At 50.5% G+C, this 19637-nt stretch overlaps 1 protein-coding gene across 3 annotated transcripts in view; it reads left to right on the top strand.

Annotated features, from left to right (window-relative positions):
- Positions 1–11928, top strand: part of dac (dachshund family transcription factor) — a 147711-nt gene extending 135783 nt beyond the window's left edge. For 2 of the 3 annotated variants that reach the window (XM_012297463.2, XM_012297464.2), the window contains exons 9-12: positions 1486–1632; positions 2347–2601; positions 8568–8654; positions 9530–11928. In XM_012297463.2, coding sequence (XP_012152853.1) covers positions 1486–1632; positions 2347–2601; positions 8568–8654; positions 9530–9597 — 557 coding nt within the window. In that variant the 3' untranslated portion in view covers positions 9598–11928. The remainder of the gene's footprint in view (positions 1–1485; positions 1633–2346; positions 2602–8567; positions 8655–9529) is intronic. The other variant, XM_012297465.2, reaches the window with a different exon arrangement.
- Positions 11929–19637: the final 7709 nt, after the last annotated feature.

Below are 19637 nucleotides of genomic sequence, written 5' to 3'. Positions count from 1 at the left end.
TATTATTTCGACCGCTGACGGGAAGAGAGAGTGGAATACCGCAGTCCTCGAAAGCCGGTAAGAACAAGAGCAGCAAGGTGAAAGACAAAGGTGTAGTCGCGCGGGTAGGGAAACCGGCACCGTGACGGTATAGAGGGGGCAAAGGGGTTGTCTGCGCCTTGTCTGCCTGGAATCAATCATGTATCAGTGATGCTCAATCGATCACCACCTGCCGATCGCGCGTACGATACCGGTCGATGGTGCTCTACCTTTGTTTTCGACTTGTTCTTCCTCCGTGGTCGAGAGAAATCGACCTTTAAATACCTAACACTGTCGCTTCGACCGTTCGACGCTATCGCAAAAAACAGGGCGACGGTGTATCTTACGAATACCATGAAAGTTAAACGTGATATCGGACCCTTATAGATCCTCGGACATAACATCCGAAGGAATAGGTCGAAAATGACGATGCGTTTGTACAGCGGAGCCCGGTCGGGCTCGTTTCCCGAGTGACGAGACTAATTGGAGGTTAACTACCAACTTCCACTTTAAACACAGGCTTCTCGTAACATAAGACACCCGTGATTCGCTTCTGTTCCGTGGAAACTGAACCCGTAAGTGACGACGGCCTCGTCGATCCCAACGCGACCGAGGATCGGATCGATAAAGGCGTCGACAACAAAGGCCAGGTTCGCGAGAGATCGGGTCAAAAGTGGCGGCAACGGGTTACTCCGGCAAAACACAATGGCCGGACGCGTCGGATTCACAATGACGGAAAATAATTAAAACCGTGCCGGAGAAGAGGAGAAACGGTTCAAACGTGCCGACCCGAGCCCGAGATCCGAACGATCTCTCGATCCAGCAGGCTACGGGGACGCGTCTGACCATGTCGGACATCTACTTACGCGCGCGTCCGGTACCGCGAGAGTTCGCACGCGGATCGACGCTTCCTTCCGTTTTATTCGAATCTTTCGTTTAGTTCGCGAACTAGGAATCTTCGGAGAAACGAACTTTGGTCACATGCTTGATCCGATCTCTATCTAAATAAAGCGATAGCGATCGCTCGACAACCACGGAGCAATCGTAGGAAAAAGAAAAATCGTTCGCGAATGGTGGGAGGGAAACCGGTTTAACCAGGTTCGCGATTCGTAGATCGATCGATAGGTAGATCGGGCGATCGATCGACGTCGATGTTGATCGGTAGGCATCGTCGACAGGCGTGCACGGTAGCCGACGAGACGATCAGACCCCCGCTTAGACGATGCGTTCGAGGTCCGAGGCCCCCTGTGCTGGCCGTGAAACCCCCCGTGGTAGAATGATACGCCAAGATAATTTCGTTGGACTCTGACCGCGCCAGGGTTCCACCACCTGGGGAATCAGGGACCCGAACCGTCCCGTTAAACCGTTTTAACAGGTGTCCGTCGAAAGCGTGTCCGAAAGAGCGCGCGACACGCGTCCGGCTCGCGAGAAACGTCTAACGATTCTTTTTCGTTCTCGTGATTGCAGTGATGTACCAGAAACGCTTAAAGAAGGAACGAAGGGCAAGGAAGCGCTTGCAGGAGCAACTGGACCTGGAGATCAAGAGGCGCACGCAGCTCGAGGAGGCGTTGAAGGCAACGGGGGCATCCTCCGAGCAAGTCAGAGCGATTACCGGTAAGCGCGAGTACGAAAGTTAAAGCAAAAAGTCGGGAAAACGTTGGTTGCTTGCTCTGTAGAGATTATCCGAAGACGAAAGACGATCCGGATACCGGAGAGTTTCCGCGGAGTTGGTTTCCTCGTCGAGGATCCGTGCACCGAGAGCCTCGGGGCTACCGTTGATCTCTCGGAATAAATTAATTAATTCGCCGACGCAGAGCAAACAGCCTGACACCCGGCAGAATACGATTCCTTACTTATCCCCTGCCGCCGGGAAGATCCTTACCCCTTCTTCTTCCCCCGACACGATCGTCCTCCTGGTTCTCGTTCGACGATAAACGCCGCGATTCTCCACGGCGAGGGTGGCGACAGGACCAACGGCAGCGAGAGGCCACCGCGGCACCCCTCTCTTCCTGTCACTAGCAAAACTCGAGCCGAGCCTCGAAACCCTTTAAGTGAAATCTCTTATTCCGATATACACAGAGAACGCGAGAGTTCCCGTTCGAGTCGCAACATCGTCGTTGCTCCGTTGCCGCTGATTAACCCTGTCAGAAGCAGACAGAGTAGCGATACTAATTTCGAATGAAACGGAGCACGCGAATACGCCTCTGTAAGGCGGTTGTTCGAGGGGTCGTCACCTGCTCGCGGCGCGGCGCGGCGCGGCGCGCGTTCGACTTACCCGCTGCCGATGATCGATCGAACGAATACGATTATTATTTCGTTTACGTTTAGAAAACGTGACGGCGGAGGCGCGTACGAGTTCGGAGCCACCGGAAGCCAGTCCGGTGCACTCGCAGTCGCAACAACAATCCTCGCAGCAGCCGTCGTCTCAGCAACCCCTTCAGCAGCAACAGCAGGCCCAACAGTACAGAGAGGCCCAAGTGCAGCGTCCTTCCCAACAACCTTCCACGCCTGAGAAACCAGCATGGGGATACGGCTTGGATCTCATCGGCAGCCAAGCGTCCGCCTTCTGGCAGAACTATCAAGGTCAGTTCGCTGCACGCTGATTAAACGTCCGTTTATGCGCAATCGCCCAGTCAACCTAGATTATCGCTGCGCGTCGTATTTCTCGCACGGTACGGTTATAAGCAAACAGATCGTAACTCGTTTAACGATGTCCGGCACCGAGTATTTCGTCCTCGACGATCATATACTTGTTACGTTCGAAAGTACCGAGACGTCGCAAGGATACTATTTAAATTCGAAAAGTGCGGGAAAGAATGATCGCGTTTTAACGATGTCGAACGAACAACCGAGGGTAGTCGAGCTGGAGAAGAGCGACACAGGGTTGGAAAACGAGGTAGCAGGATATATAACAATAGGTATCGGGTGAAATTTAAGAAAAGCGACGAGCCTCGCGGGCACCCTTCTTCCATCCACGACGAGGGAGCGGACCGACCGCGATGAAAAGAGGGCGAGGACCCGTGGCAAGCCGCTAATTCGGATAATCGCGTTCCCGTATTAGGATCCACTCAATTTTTCTGATCTTCCGGCCGAGTGACTTCGATCCTCGATTACCCGAACAAAAAAGAGGAGACCTCGGGGGCGTGCGAGGCACCGGCAGGAGGGCAAAGAGGCACAGGTCGCGTTGGTATCGTGCAAAATAAATTATTCGAAAGATCTCGATAAAGAGAGAAGACGGTAGAGAGTGTGCGTACGCGTGAGAGAGAGAGGGAACAATCACGCCGGGGGCAATAACAACCCCGCACACGGTGAGGGTAGGCAAACTCCGGGGGGAGGGAGGCAGTCGGTTCTGACGAGGAAACACGAGGTATTTGAATAGGGTCCCGCAGCCACCCGGGCATTATGATGCGGAATCCATTTGCAATAAACAACGGAGATTTAGATGGGGTGGCGGGGGAGGGGAGTGGAGAAGCCGAGCGAGCAACAGAGAGGAGCATAGGTCGACGTAACGTCGTCGTCTGAGGTGGGTTAGGTACTTACGCCACCGGGGGGACTTCGGGGCCGTCGTGTCTTCGCGTCATGCATTCTATACGAACAGCGCCTCTCATTCGCCTTGGGACGCGTTCAACTTTGCGGGAAATTGCAGAGAAGGCACGACGATCCGTGGGATAGCTGAAAGGAGGAAAAAAGTAACTATAGTCGCTCGGATGCTGCGTCGAGGAACAGGGAATTCGCGAACGGAGCAAATAGTACCTTTAAAGAAGTTTCACGCGTACGGACACGAATCGAATACGCGAGTAGAATTCTCTGTAACAATCTGTTCCCGAAGAGTCAGAGTTAAGATTCGCGAAGGAGAAAAAGGAAGAAATCGAAAGGAACGACGGTAGCGTTTAATAGGCTCGACGACTTTCGCTTGTCCGCGGGCATCGCGCTCGTAATCTCTGCTCTCGGTAGCCGATTCCGTGTATGAGCGCCACTGAACGTAATGCAGAGTTTATGCACATCTCTGGCAAGTAAGGAAGGAGCCGTAATTTCCCCGGCGGCCACCGTGGCTCTCGGTGGCGTTACCTGTCCTCCCACTCCTTTCCTTCGGCCGCGTTCCCTTCGTTTCCCTTAAATCCTTGCCTCTCGCCACCCCCTCTCTGTCTCTTACTCTCTTACTTTTGTCCCTGTCCTTGTCTCCTGTACGTTCTCATACACCGTACATTGTACACGGTCGCGCGCACAAGCGCACACGACGATTCCTTCGCGTCCATCATCCGGCATCCACCATCCGAGGAGGAGTACAACCGAGCACTCCGCCACGCTTTAATATTCAGACTATATGCAATAATTTCGCGGCAACCATAACGTCTCTTCGTCTTTCCCACCGTTCCTCCCGTCGCCCGTTTCATCGCGACAGGGAGTACCGGCTCCGTCCTCTCTTATTCCGCCTCGTCCTTTCTTCGCCGTTTATCTCTTCTACCGAATACTTGAACGCGCGTACCTCGAGAAATATTCTTTATCGGAGATACCTCGTGCAAGTTTCGATTCAGGTTACGCGTAACAATACCGAAACGTAGGAATTGCCTTTCTCGCGACGACGTCGACGCGTTGAACGCGCACGATTTCCCAAATTGTTCGCAGTCGAGACAATCGGAATCCCGGTTAAACGCTCCGATTCGAAACGTGTGCCAGCCGCTCTGTACGCCGTGAAACGTGCGTGCCCGAGTTTCGTTCTGGCATCGTATTATACTTGCGAAACTCTCGACCGTAAAACCGGAACGAAGCGAGGAGTGATACAATGTACAACTACCGGTAGTAAGGTTGCAAATTCGTTCGCGTATCTCGATGGAATATCTGGTACTTTCTCGACGAAGAAAAGGCAAATTGTGCTTACGCTAGAAATATCCGAGTTGTTTTCTTTGTAAATACGAATGAAGGGAAATCTGGCGACTTGACAGCTTCGTCGAGTAAATCTGTGTTGGTAAGGGGTTTTTGTCGGCGAAAGTAACGATCGAAATAAAAGTATGAACGTTTGGTCATCCACTAGAAAAGACTGGCACTCGAATTGTCTTGGGCGTAGCTGGAGCGTGTAATACGCAAAAGGCTCGCAGCTTTGTCGTCGACCGTGATATAACGAGCGACGCTCGACTTGCGATTCCGTATCAGCCGGAGGGCACGAATGCACGAACGGTAATCGCGAGCAAATTAAATTCGTTTTCAGTCGCGTCGAACAACGGGAAAAGCGTTTCCATCGGATATCGAAGCGAACGCGAGCATCCTCGAAGAACGTCCGTTCATCCTCTTCGTCCTCGCATCTACGCTTTTTGTTCGGCTCGCGTCGCCGCTTTTTGTGTCTCCGCGTTTCTCTCTCCTCCGTGCACCTCCTTGATTCATACAATTTCACGGTCGGCTTGGTGCTCGAGCGCCTATCCTCGCCTTCTCCCCCTTGCATCCTCCTCCATCCCCCTTCTCAGGCCCTGTTTCGCCCTCCGTGTTCTGTTTTACATAAAGATCAGAGCATTAAAAACGCGGCGCTACACGAAATCAACCCCCGCCACCACCTCCTCCTACGTCTTTCCGTTCTTTCCGGTCCCTCCTGCCCCACCCCCTCGCTGTGCTTCTTTTTCTCCACCGTATCCACTCTTTTTCTCTTCGACTTCGCTAACCCTCGACTCGATCCGCTCGACCAATTACCGTGGTCGGGACGCGAGATTCTTCGATGCTCGCGCGAGAGGATCGTCGAACCCGCTGCGACGTTTGTTTTTCGACGAACCGAGGTCACGATACCCTCCCCGTCTCTGAAATTACTTATTACACGGCAGCCTAATAACCCGACACTCTCTCGCTGCGGCGTGATCGCTCGCGAACAATTTTTCGTCCGCTGTTCGTACACGGTGAACCATCTTCCGTCTTTACCGATTTCGCAACGCGCTAAAGTCAAATATTTCGTTACGCTTCAGGCACAGTTCGGTTCGCAACGTTATGATTTTCCGTGTAAATCGGAGAATCGCCGATACATTCTTGACCGTTGCGCCAGGCATTTTTTCTTCGCACGCAGTGTCCGTAAACGATACGAAATCCTTAAGGTGGGTACAATGTGTGCATCTATCGTGCGCCGCGACGACGAAGAATCGCTGGAAGATAGCGGATGGCTCGAGCAAAAAACATCGATCGATCGAAGCGGCGTGGCATGGCGTAACAACGAGATTCCAGATCGCGGCCACAATACGAAGATTTTCGAGAAGCGTTCCTGTTATTCTTACTTTCTTTTTATCCTCGCTCCCACCTAGTCCGCTTCGATTCCTTTTCTTCGTCTCCTCCCGTGAAGCGAGTTGGCCTTCTCGCGATGCATTGTGCGCCAGTTAATTACGTGCGGATAAACGCACAGTCATACCGGATACAGTTCGAGGCTCTCCTTTCAACGAAGTCTCGGGGCCTCTGGGCGAAGTCAACAGCCGAAAAAATCGGGGCCCGGGACGAGCACAATACCGGCCCCGTTTAGGCCCGAGAAGACGGCCGTACGCTCGTCCGACACCGTCTGAAATTGTTTTCATTGTTCGCGCGATTTGTCAGGGTGTGTAATACGGTAGCAAAACTATTAGTCGGTCGATCCACGGACGTACGTGCCTCCTTCGAAGCGGCGTTTCTACGCTGCATTTACCAAACCTTCTTCTCCTTCTTCTTCTTCCTCTTCTTCTACTTCTTCTTCTTCTTCTTCTTCTTCTCCTTCTTCTTCTGCTACTCCTTTCCACGAGGCAAAGGAATTGGATCGAACATTGTTCGAGAATAAATCGATATCCCAAGTTTTTGGAGCTTAAACGTTCAAACCGACGAATTTGTAAATTCGATATACCCATGAATCTTTGATACCTTCTTCCTGCGAGTTCCGTGCATATACGTATCGTATCAAGCTTGTCGCTACTAGAAATCGATGAAAGTTTCGATACTTTGGCGGTACCGTTCGATCCCTAGTCGGTCGACGAATTGGGGCAAGCAACGAGGAAACGTTCGTTCGGGACCCTCTCTCAATCTCGAAGCGGGCGGCGTATCTTGTGCAGTTAAATTGTCATTTGGATATCAAAGGGACGAAACGCCCCGCGCGCGGATAAGGGCGCCAGAGGTAATTTGGCTGAGCGAAACGCAAACACCGCTCGGGTCTGGCTGTTAGTTGGCCCAGAGTCCCGTGGAATATAACAGCCCTGACGAACGCACGAATTCACACCCACGAAACAGCCCTCAGCTATTGTTGCTCAAAGCATAATGGAATCTCGGCCCCGACGTTTCTCGGTGCCGCGCGAACCGCCGCGCCGCGCCGCGCCGGGACGCGACGCCGAGTTCTCTCGCTCGGTCTTACGCCGGTTAACTGGGATTTAATGGCCTCGCAATTGGATTTTACCATTGCTCGTTGCCCAAGGAGGCGCCATTTCACGCTCACCGATTACGTTCGCGTCGAATATCCCCTTTCCTCGCAGCGTCGCGCGATACGCGCGATTAATCCTCTCGATCCCAGGATCTAGCTCCGGGGTTAGTTTCGACTCGCCGTTCGGAAGACCCGACGCGACCTCGCGGATTTATCGGGATCATTGGTGATTCGATAAATAATCGATCACCGTTCGCTACCGACATCGTTTAAACCTGCCTCTGTGATCGCTGATGGAAAGACCACTGTCACGATTCTACGTCGATCATGAATTTTCAATTTGTACGCCTCTAAAACGGAGATGAAAATAGTTTTAAAGTCCAACGTGACACGGAAGATTAGTATTACGTTCGAATGGGACGTTTAATTATAAGTTCCATCATTTTATTCAAAAAATGGAATCAATCTTTGATTATACGGTGTCTACGCATATTCTGTAGCACCTTTCTAAGCGAGCGTTAATAGCGATCGTGCTAATAACGGACAGTTAATATTTTTATGGCGAAAACTTATACATACATGTGCATATATTTTCGTTAGGATAATTTCGCAAGAATTTTCGCAAGAAATAAGAACATGCGACGTCGACGTTCGAACGAGTACGTAGCCTAAAAGTAGACAACGTGAACGACGTGTCTAGTTAGGGAATTTCCGTGTGCGAAAACGGTAATTATCGGCGACACTTTCGCGTTTAGGACATCGGGGAAAAATTTTTGCGAGCAAGATAGGTCGAGATAGAGCCGAGGACGCGAACCCGTTCGAAGGGACGTCGCGTCGTTTCGTGGACTTAACGAAGTAGACCGAAACGAGAAGGCTCGCCCACGGTTAATTCGGCGCGATATCATTAAAGGGACATTTTCCAGTTTTCACCCTAATCCTTGCGGAATTCAGTGAGCAAACCTGCGTCCCTTTCACGCCTGCCTTCGTCCGTTATCCCTGTCTCGTCCCTTCTACATCTCCTTTCCCCTGTCTCGCAGTTCGCGCTGCCTGCTTTTCCACTAATTACCGCTCCGTTTCATCGTTCGCGCGTTTGGTTTCACGCCTCGTCGAAATCGACGCCAAGACGACGTTATTCTATATAGATGCCTCCTCTTTCCGCGCTTATCATCAACCAATGAATCTTCTGTCTGTTTTGTTGTCGCAGAGTCGCTGGTGCAAGAACTCGAACTGGAGAGAAAATCACGGCAGCATCAAGCGGCCGAGAGGGACCAAGTCAAGTCGCCTCTTCAAGGTGGGTTCAACGATTCGTCGAACGTGTCCGCGTAGCTCGATCTTACTCGCGTGCAAAAGTTTCGAGAAGCCCGAAGAGAAGGAAATTCGAGTCAACGATTACCCAGCTTCCTCGAGATCGCCTCGATTCGCGCTTAGGATATTTCTTGCGCGTCGAGGAATAAACTTCTTCGGAATCTTTAATTAGAAAATCCCGCGAAGGTGGTCGCGTTCGGTGGGGTGTTTCTTGCGGTGCAGCGGCGTCACCGGCACACGACGCGCCACCAGCTTTCGAGAAACTTGGCCACGGAAACTCGTCGAAAGTTTCGAGGCCTCGGCAAAAAGCTCCTACACCCGTGCCACGTGATTTCAACGTTCTCCACAGGTCCCGTCGTGACGCTGCACGTAAATAATCGTTTTTCTATCGCGTCCAGGATCCACCCCGACCGGCCAATCGCTTAACGAGTGCTCCTTTAATTGGCCGCGGCTTCGCTAAAGTCAACTGTTAGCCGTGGAATCGGCTTCCACTCTCCTCCCTTTAGGTGTGTTTTCGGTAGGACTACCTCGTCGTCGTGGCTGACGATAACTTTTCGTTGCCGATATCCCATTTCTCTTTTTTTTTTTTTCCTTTTTTAGAAACGATCGTGTCCCAGAGTCAAAGTGTACTTAAAACGGAGAATATGTATCAACCACAGCTAAACAGTTACGTCGGTGAATTTATGGATAGCAGCTAGAGTTACCGACGGACGCGATGACGAACAACCCTGTCGAAAGCACACCTCCTTTTGCCGGTACGGTCGTTTCGTCGAAATTCTCGCGAGTTTCGTATCCCGTGAAAAGTCCCTTTCGACACGCTTTTACGGGGACGCGCTAAATTAGAATCGTTCTTTGCTCTAGAAAACGGAGGTGGAAGAATGCAGGGAAGAGGATGGGAGCGGAGGAGCGTAACCGAAGAAACGGAGTAAATCGAATCCGCTGGACTATTAAAAACGCGTAGTGATTTTCAATCATAAGCGACAGTTCGATAAAAAGTGGCGAGTGGCGGCTCGATCACAAAGGGCCCCTAAGGGCCGATGAGTCGACCGGTCTCTCGTATTTACGAACGCGCCCGATACGAGCCCATCCTCGCTCTCTCTTTCTCCATCCCGAATGTCTTCGCTAGCTCTCGTCCCTTTCGCGTTCATCTACGTCTCGAGAGGCAAGGATAATTAGTGAGCGGCGCCGCTTCCAAGCGAACGATCATCGAATCATTCGCCTGGTCTTCTCTTTTCTTCTTCTTCTTCATCTTCTTCTTCTACCGCTTCTTCGTCTTCTCCTGCAGCTCGTTCTTCTTCTTCTGCACCTTCTTCTCGAATCACCGTCGCCGTCCAGATCGCGTTTTCGATTTCGACGTCGATCGAGCAACGGGCAAAAAGAGAAACGCGCGTTACCGAACGGACTAAGATCCACCAGGACCACGGACAACCGCTCTTGACCCGCTTCTGTTTCAGAATCCCGAGCGGGTTACTACAAGAACTCGGTTCTCTTTACGAGCGCGACCTAGAAGAGGCTGGACGATGCTAGAAGAGGAGCTGACCGCTTAACGAGCCAAAACGAGTGACGATCGATCGAGGAAGAGGAAAGAAACGAACGCGAGCGAACGGAGAGCGAACGCTCGTCGTAATCTTGTGCGAGTGAAACGAACGATCGAACGTAGTTTTCGTACAACGTGCGCGACGAGACGGAAATGATCCGCGAACGTTCCTCGACGGGGACCGATTTTCTCGGTAGAGTGTCGCTTTCGACCCGCGCCACGGTCGAATCGATGGAAACACACATATCAGCGAGATGGACGTTCGAAATGGGAACGTCGTCGGCGAATGAGCGCGTTCGTGCCCGGTGAATCCCTTTATATACGCGCGACGCGTACCACGTGTCCGAGGATGCACCGATTAGAGCCGGAAACTGTCGAAACCGCGCGACTCGCTCGTTTCGAAAAACGGGCGGGAAGTTTAGCTCGAGAAGGCCAGGTAACCGCGAAACGAGGGATTAAATGACTTTCAAAGACTGCAAAGAGAGTGCGTGCGCTCGTGCATGCGTTCCTAGAGGTATCTATCTCCTAATTATCGAACGACTCTCGAATTAATTAATCGTGTTAAGCTGGCCGCGAGACGATCGGTCGCGCCTCGTCACCCCGGTTTCTCGAGTATTATTATCATTATTATTAATATTATTTCGCCGAGGCAGCGCGCCGCGCGACCAGATCGTTCGCGGGCAAAACGCGAGTCGCGATCGACCGAATTTGCGTTCGATTCGTGCTTTAATCTCTCGATTTTCTGTATTATACGAAAGGGCTGAGGAAGAGGGACGACGAAAAATGTGCGAGAAGACGGAGCTTTTGAAAACGTAAACGTGAACGAAGGGTATTCGAACCTGATCACGTGTCGAGTAGAAAAAAAAAATAAAAGATGAACGAAAGCGAGAAGAAGAGAGCGTGAGAGAGAGTGTGTGAGAGAGAGAGAGAGAGAAACAGCAGAGGATTCTCCGATGCGTTTTAAACCGTAACAACCTTATTTATATATAAATAAACTTAGTTACTACCGTCGACAAGTAAGGCTAATGCGTATTGCGTGTGTCCCGCGTTTGCGTTGATCGATCGAACTCGGCGAAATGTGTTTCACGATCGAAACGAGGCGTACGCGAACCTCGTAGAAGATGCGCGCTAAATATTATCGACGACAGACATTTTACCGAGGTCGATCGTCGTATTTAAGATCCATGTACAAAGTCTTTTGCCCGTAAGGTTCTTGTGTTGTAAAGTTCACATAATCATAGTGTCTAGATCGTACGTACCGGCTAATGCCCGTTAAGACGATGCTACACGTAGTGAAACGAAGAATTTAACCACCGATAGCTCATCTGTATTTGCCATCGCCACACATTACCAATCGAACGGGGTCAATACTCGTCTAATCGAGAATCGTCGACGACGCGAGGTCTTTGAACGCGAAGGATCAAGGAACGGTTCGACGATTCTTGCTTCGACGAGCCGGGTAAAACTCGCGTGAACGCGATTCGAGAAAATGCAGGATAAAACCAGGGGTGGGTCAGAGGGGTGGGTTGCGTACAGGGGAAAAGAAATTTACAGGGCGGGGGGTCGGGTGGGGAAATGCAGTATCGCCAGACTACCGAGTAACACGATGACGACGAGCGATTACGATTTCGCGATCGGACTTATACAATCTAGTATCGAGGCAAAAAGTGTATTCATTGTAATTCAGCATTATTACCTATAAATAAATAGTTGTTATTGTAAAGCTTCTGGTGTCCATTTCTATACTCCCTTGATGCCAATCATATTATCAACAGCGATCAAGTCCAAGTAAATACTGTCTTCCGATGGCTCGACGGAGAAGAAGGAAAAATGCGAGCACTTTTGCATTAAGCGGATATAAAGTAAGGAAAAAAGGAAGTCGAAGACGCAGAGTGGAGCGAGGCATACACGTTACGATTACCGGATTCTGGGGGATAGATTCGTTCCCCGTCGCGCCGAGTCGATGTAGAAGCACGGTTTCGCAACTCGCCACGAGCTGATTAAAGGCCGCACCGTCGGCGTCGAGCGACGATGCATTCTTATCAATTTCCAACCGCCCTAACGACTCTAGGCACGCGACGCGTGCCCATTGGTCGAACCAGGCTCCACCCTTTCGACAGGGAATATATTTTAATAATAAATTACGACGATCCGGCTCATGGTTCCGCGGTCTGCCAGGGTCGACCGGTAGCCACTTAATTAAATCGCCGAGCGAACGTCTTAATAGATCCTGGCTGCGACGCGAGGCAACGCGACGATCTCGAGCCTAGTCACGTAACGCGGGAAAACGTAGCCACGCGTCCGATCCGCGCTGACTTCTCTTCGAAAGAGCTCGCGTTTCGTCGACGACCCGGCACAAAAGTCGAAGAACGATCTTCCGCGACTTAAGCAGCCAGAAAAAAAGGGAAACGCGCGTTTCGATGCAAATTAAACGCTTCTCTCCTCTCGATGCCGGTGTACGCGAGGACCTCCCGGTGTCGCCGAGATCTTTTCGACGCTGCTTTACTTTCTTCCCTTCGTCACGGCCCCGTTCTTTCACCCTCGTTCGCCCCAACCTCGGTCGTTGTTCCTTTCGCGTTTCAGAATCATAAAGATAACCGAATCTCTCCGACTCGACTTTTATTCCGAGGACATATTGCCCGACAATCATTCGGGCATTTGCATAATTATCGAATAAAACGGGAAGAGAGCGCGAGCGGGCCCTCGAGCTATTTCGCAAGGTACGTTTACACCGAGCAAGTCTTCGCTTCGCTAAGCTTCGAACATAAACGAGCTCGGTTCGACGCAACTCGATTCGCTGCGATTAAATTCGATGTAACTCGATTGGATACGAATCAATTCGACAATGTACGATTCATCGTCATTCGATTCGCGTACAGCCGAATGGCTGATATTCTTGCTCGTTTAATCTAAACGCACCCTAATGATCTTCGCCGCGAGTACGACTAATTTCGGGATCTTTACTTTTTTCTTGGCTACGAGGGGTCGTTTCCTTTCTCACCCTCTGACTTCCCTTTCTACTTTTTTCTCGACTCGTCTCTTTCATCCGTTTCCGCGCACGCGTATCCAGCCGAGGCGAGATAGACCCTCGTTCGTCGTGGCCGATTAGCTTAATTCGGCTCTGAAACGACGACGAAATTCCTTCTAATTAGAATCGCGACGAGCGCGACGCTCTCTTTACGAGTCGAGTTACTTTTCCTCGCGAACTAACGAGCCGTACGAGTTCCTTTTAAATTACCGAGAAAAAAAAAAAACACCGTGGCTCTTCCTTCTACGTTTCGTTCGACGTCCGAATTCGAAGCGCAAACATCGCGAACGGGCCTAAGGTCGTCGAGTTTACGCGTTGCCAGAGATTTTCGCGAACCGAGGGGAAACGAGAATCCCGTGGGACGTTTCGCGACATTTTTTCACCGTCGACCCCTGTCTTGCCCTCTCGTCGAGATGTCAGCGTGGCTAACGAGAACACGGCCGAACTCGAGCAAAACAAGTGATTTTTACGGGGAAGACGAATTATGCTAAACGATTTTACGAAAGTGCGTCCCTCGCGAACCAATCGGGTAACGTCGCCGCAAAAAAACAGCCGCAGGAAGATTTCGCGGCGAAACTTTCGTCGCGGCGAAGAAACGTAACGACGCCGTGTAAAACTGCCGGATAAAAATTTGCAATTATAATTACGCCCCGAGAGAAACCAAACGCGGTTTTTCGACCGGTTAACTGCCGCTGCGCTTTTGCCCGCGCGCGAGTTCCCGCTTTAACGACCGAATTCTCCGTGTCCAAAGAAATACGAAGCAAAAAATTCCAGTTTGTTGGCCAGCGAACGAAACCGTTGCCCGAACAACAGGAAAACCGTTCGACGCGCGAAGAAATTTCAATTTCGAGACATCGAATCGTAATACGCTCTGTATACTTTTCTGCGAAACGAGAAGATTAAAGGAAAGCCAAACAATTCTTAATAACTGCATCTTTTGTACATTCGATTCGTTTCTTCGTTGTTCGATCAGTTTTTGAGCAGGAGCGAAGGAACGGAAGATTCGATAGAATGCGCGAAGAAGAAAGGAGGGTGGTGGGTCTTGGTCCATAATTACACCCTTGCGTAGGGAGAAACCGAGAGAGGCGAAGCTCAACACTTTCCAGGGTGCCCCGTGATCCGTAGACACCGCGAAACCGGACACGAGGAATTTCGTAGTTTGATTTACAGCTGGTCCGATCCCGACGTTCTCTATCGGGTCCGTTTTGATTGCGCTTCCCTCTAATGGAGGGTAAACGGCTGCCCGTTCATGAATTTGTATTAGAGAATCGACTTGGTTCCGAGACTCGACTCGTTCGCCAAAAACGATCAACGCTCTTTCCCCTACCCCCTGTTCCGCGCTGTTCGCTCGATTCGATCATATGTGGGACCTTGGCCAAGGGAATTCGATAACGATTTTTAACTTTTCAGCAGCCTAACGACAGTCGAGAAGAACGAATAAAAACCGTAACGAGAGCACACCTTGTTACTAGCGCGAGTTACGCGTCGAGCACAAAGAAGGATAAAAGTAGTTAATCGTTCCACGGTTTGTAAAAGTTATCTCGACCTCGACTGAAAGACGTCGGGCGAAAAGTGATCGCAGCGTAAAGGGTGAAACTTTTCAAGTTTCGCAACGAGGAGTCCGGTAGCGAAAGAAGCAGCAACTTAACCGAAGCGATGCCCGGCCGAACCTTCTGCACTGTTCGCGACGGGGGTAGTTTCTCAGCGGAGCGTTGTACATTTCATTAGGTAGACGAAAGGACGTTGTTCGCTTTCGTGTTGGATGCATTGATTTTCGTTTACCCGCTCCTCTTTCAACGGCAGTCGCTTCCCTCTTTCAATGGGTTCCGTTTGCTAGCGTTTCCCTCGCCTGTGCTCCTTCTCGAGGGATGTTTCGTTATTTAAACAGATTAGCGATACAGTAACTTCTCCCGCGGAGGCGTCTTACCCGTTTTCAATACGCGGAACGCCGTCGAACTTAATCCTCGAAGAATCGACCGAAGACGATACAAGAAATTCAACCGATAAAACTGAAACGACTGGTGAGATTACTCGAATTCACTACCGTGGTAACTATGGTTTCGAAACTTTGTAAGGTTCGTTTAATTTCGCAATGTTAAATCGATTTGTAAATTTTCGATCGCTGTTCGTTGTCGAAAGACCTGCAGCGTGTCCTCGTCGAGTCGATTCATCGAGTTGGTCTCACAGCCCGGGGCTGGAGCCGGGGCGGCGAAGAAGAAACGGCGCGCGCCACTTCGAAATTCGTTCCGACTACGCATCAAGATTTCGTTGCGCCGAATGAATTTCTCCTTGGGTGAACAGAAGCAGGCGAGCACCGAACCAAAGCCAGGCCTCATCGGATCCGTGAGGGAAAATTTAATAACGAAGCGACGACTCGAAGCGCTCGCGTTATCGCCGCGGAATATCAAAACGCCTTACCACTTGCCGGGAGCTGCGGCGAGCGTAATTTCGGCGGACGCCAATGCGCTCCGATACTTATCGTCGGTAATCCGAGTAGTACCGAGGGGTGGAAAGGGAGGAGAGACGATTACCGGAGGGAGAAGATCGTGACCGAATAAAGAAGAGTCGGCTCTGCGGGTATCGTTGGTGCAACAGTTGGGAATCGGCCTCGTTTTTCGATCTTTTCGTCCGTGAAAAATCAGTTCTTTCAATAGATAATAGCCGAAGGAAAAACAACTTCTTTTCGGGATCTCGATCGCGCGAACAGCCTCTGTCGTTGCCTCGAACGGAAGGAAAAAGGCGGATAAGTGTGCGATCGTACGAACCGAGAAGATACTTTCTCACGGAAGGGATTTTTCCATCCGTACCGATTAAACATTGGCTGACCACATCCGGCGATCGTTACGAAGCGAGAGATGTAACGCCGGCCTAGTCCGTTGCCGATCGTGCTGCATTCTTGCGTGTAACTCTCTCGAAACACGAGCCGAGGAAGTAGAAGAAGAAGCGTAAGAAAGCATATACGCGCCGCTCGTCAAGGTCTTCGGGGCGCCACGACTGGAAAAAACGATCGACACCTCGACGATTTAAGTTTCGATCGCGAGACGAGACAGCAGAACGCCCTTATCCGTGAGAGAACGAACGATATAGTGGTAAACGAGGAAATGATAATCGCTGCTTCCACGACCTTCGGATCGCGGCCCTTTTTTATCGCTTTTATAAATCTCGGTTTACCGAGATCGTTTAATTTCTCAATTCGTTTGCTACCTTGCGGAATTAAGTAAACGACTCGGTACGCGCACGTTTTGTGAAAAACGACTGAAATCGTGAGTTGGTCCGTAAGAGAATCGCAGGATTAAAAAAGGACGAAAAGAAAAATACGTGTAGTTCGTTGCTTCCTTTGATCTGGCCGTAATTGAAAAACACAGTTCATTCACACCATTAACGCAACGAGCATTACACTACAATTAAGACGTCAGACCAGTCTCACGATCCGCTACTGACTTTCTGGGCTAGATTGCATCGCCACGGTACATTTACGCGCTTACCCGCTTACGTTTCTCTCTGTACTTAATTATTATTTTCTTTTTCTTCTTCGGGAATTAATTCCATTTAGCGAGGAATATTCAAAAAAGCGTAGAAATAATAAGAGAGGTACGCGTGTAACCCGGGTTGCCGACGCAATTGCGACACGGATCGGTGCGCTTCATCTTTTCCTGTTTTTCAATCAAACTGGAATACACGCTGGGCTCCTTTGCCGAAGCATCAAGGTTACTACGACTCATTAATGTTACATTTATTACCAGCCACTGGCAGTTAAGTCTAATTAACTATTCGCCAGTGGATCGCCATTTTCTTCTTCGTCTTCTTCTTCTTGTTGTTCGACGCCTCTTACCCCCGTTTCTTCTTCGACCGCTTTCGAACAGCGAGGCGATCGTTAGAGATCGCGGACGAGCCTTTCACGTATCGCTTCGACTCGCCTCGACGACGCGACGCGCCGCGAAGACGGAGTTTACGGGCGCGCGTGCCGATCGTCCGCGTGGTTCGAAAACCACGAAGCTCGTCGAAACGGGTGGAAGAAGAGGGAAGGTCTGATCGGGCCACACGCGAACTCCATAAAAGAGAGAGAGCGAGAGAATAGACACGAGTAGGACGAAGAAAAGACGAGCAAATCGAGCCGGTCGAGGATGTCGTTCGTCGACCAGCCGCTCGGTCCTTGGATGCTCGAACCAAACAGGGGGTGTAGGGGGCAGAACAGTCCAGGTGATCTACGAGAGTTATACGGTAATGGAATAACCATAGGGACGACGAGTAATTGTAAGAATTAACTAATAACACGGCAGCGAAGTAGGGTCGTGCGAACGGCCCGTATCCTGCCCCGTAACCTGTCATTCCTCGATCCCTCCTCCGCCATCGAGGAATCTATCAATTACTTCGCCTAAGTGGATCCTAGATCGGACAATAGAATTGGTCCTGCCGGATTTTCTACGTCCACGATAGACCACGCGTTACTTTGGCATCCGGTGAGGATTTGCATGGTCAATTAAAATCCTCGTCGATTCGAGCTTCTATCGACAGGTTACGAATTTCGAAACTTCCGATTGTTTAGTTATGTCGGTAAATCGCGACGGACATTCCGTTTCGTTTGATACGCGATAGTAGCTGATAGGTTAATAGGAATTTTGCTTGTTCGAACGGAGACGGAAGAGGGTGAGAAACGTCGACGGTTGCTCTCGAGGATTCGAGACGGGGAGAGAGAAACGAGAAAGGTAAGCCGTGGGTATCGATCTCGTCGATCGTGCACCGATAAAAATTACGTTCCCGTGTCGGCCGATGTTTCCCACCGTCGCATTTTTAAGCCGACAATTCACCCCTTCTTGCAACAGGGCGTACGATGTGTCATTTAATTTCCGCAATAACGCTTTTGTTTCCGATTAAAAAACGGCGCGAGCTACGAGACCGATGAGAATGCGGACTATCGCGTACAGAGTCGAGCGAGTGAAATTCACAGAGGGTTGTCGGTGAACGGGGTAAAAGTGTAGAGAAAGAGAGAAAGAGAAAAAGAGAGAAAGAGAAAGGGAAAAACGAGCGGTAATCCGTTGGCTCGCGAGCCAGGCATTGTTTTCGCGCGTACGCGAGCCCTGTCGCGACTAAATGCCGTGAAATTGTCATTCTACAGTCACAAAGGGAATTCACTCTCGCAGCCGGTGAAATATAAACGCGTTTTTCCAACCGCCCGCTTTTACAGCCCGATTGTTATTTGGGCTGAATCGTTCTGCTTCCCATCGGTGGGTCGTTTCGTGTACCTCGCTTCCGCGATTTTACCACTTTTCCTCCACTGTTACCGCGATCTACGTCCGGTCACAAATAAAACAAGCTTACTTACGATCACTTCGTTTAAAGTCGTGTCGAAAGGAAGAAGATCTAAGCAGACTTTTGCGGAACCCTAGTTATCTACGAGTTCCTGCCAAACGAAACGAAGCGTGCGACGTTACGGGAACGCGTTTACTTCGAATCGCAACTTCCGAGCAAGGCAGCGAGAGTACAAGTATCGGACGAGCGATGTCGATTTTTGCTAATATAACTTTGTTCGATCGTTTTCGATCGCGGTCCGGGGTCTATAGGATTCCGAGATTTCAGGTAGAGACCGGATTTCGGTTCGAAACAACGCGAAAATTACTTTCCATTTGGCCGGCTACGAAGAATCCAACGGCACGAACCGTTCAACGGGCCAGTGTTCCTCGAAGCGAATTAAAAGATTATCCGTCGGTCGCGGACAAACGTTTTAAATTGCTCCTTTATTTCTGGGGCAATGCACGCGAACCTTTCAATCTCGATTCGAGTCGGGAGTGCAGGATCGATTAGGGAATTTCGAAGCCCGAGACGACGCGACGTGTCCCTCGGGTCCGTTTAGCCTCCATCCACCCACTCTCCGGCCCCGTTTCCCCCAACTCGGAAATTCAACCGTGCGTGATCCGATGGAGTATCTTTCTCCCTTTATCTTACCCCGGTCTCTTTCTCTCTCCCTCTCGCCCCCTTACCGCTTCTCTTTCGCCCCGACGCTAGTTCACGTAATATCGGAAAATAATGCACCGGCCTGTATGGCGTGCGCGGGTTGGTCGCGGCTTAAGAAAACTCGCTGGCAACGCGTGACTCCCTCGGTTTATTCGACGTCGTTCCTTTCAATCTGGAAACGCTTTGTTCGACAAACAAACTATGCGCGCACCGTCCGATAGACGCGAATCTGTCGATTTCGATCGAAATCACAGCCGATGGAGGCTCGAAAGGAACGAGAGGAAGCGAATAAAGAATCGTCCTTTTCGTAGATATTAACTCGATGACGAGCGATACGTCGGCAAGATCGGCGGCGTCTATGAACGCGTTAAAACGATACATAGCCGCGTGTATACGCATGAAACGATGAAAACCCGAAGGCAATTAAAGGAGGAGCTAACAAGCTGGAATCA

The sequence above is a fragment of the Megachile rotundata genome, chromosome 7, assembly GCF_050947335.1.
Source record: "Megachile rotundata isolate GNS110a chromosome 7, iyMegRotu1, whole genome shotgun sequence".
NCBI lineage: Eukaryota > Metazoa > Arthropoda > Insecta > Hymenoptera > Megachilidae > Megachile > Megachile rotundata.
Note: the sequence above shows the minus strand (reverse complement) of the source record. Positions and strands in the feature narration are given on the sequence as shown.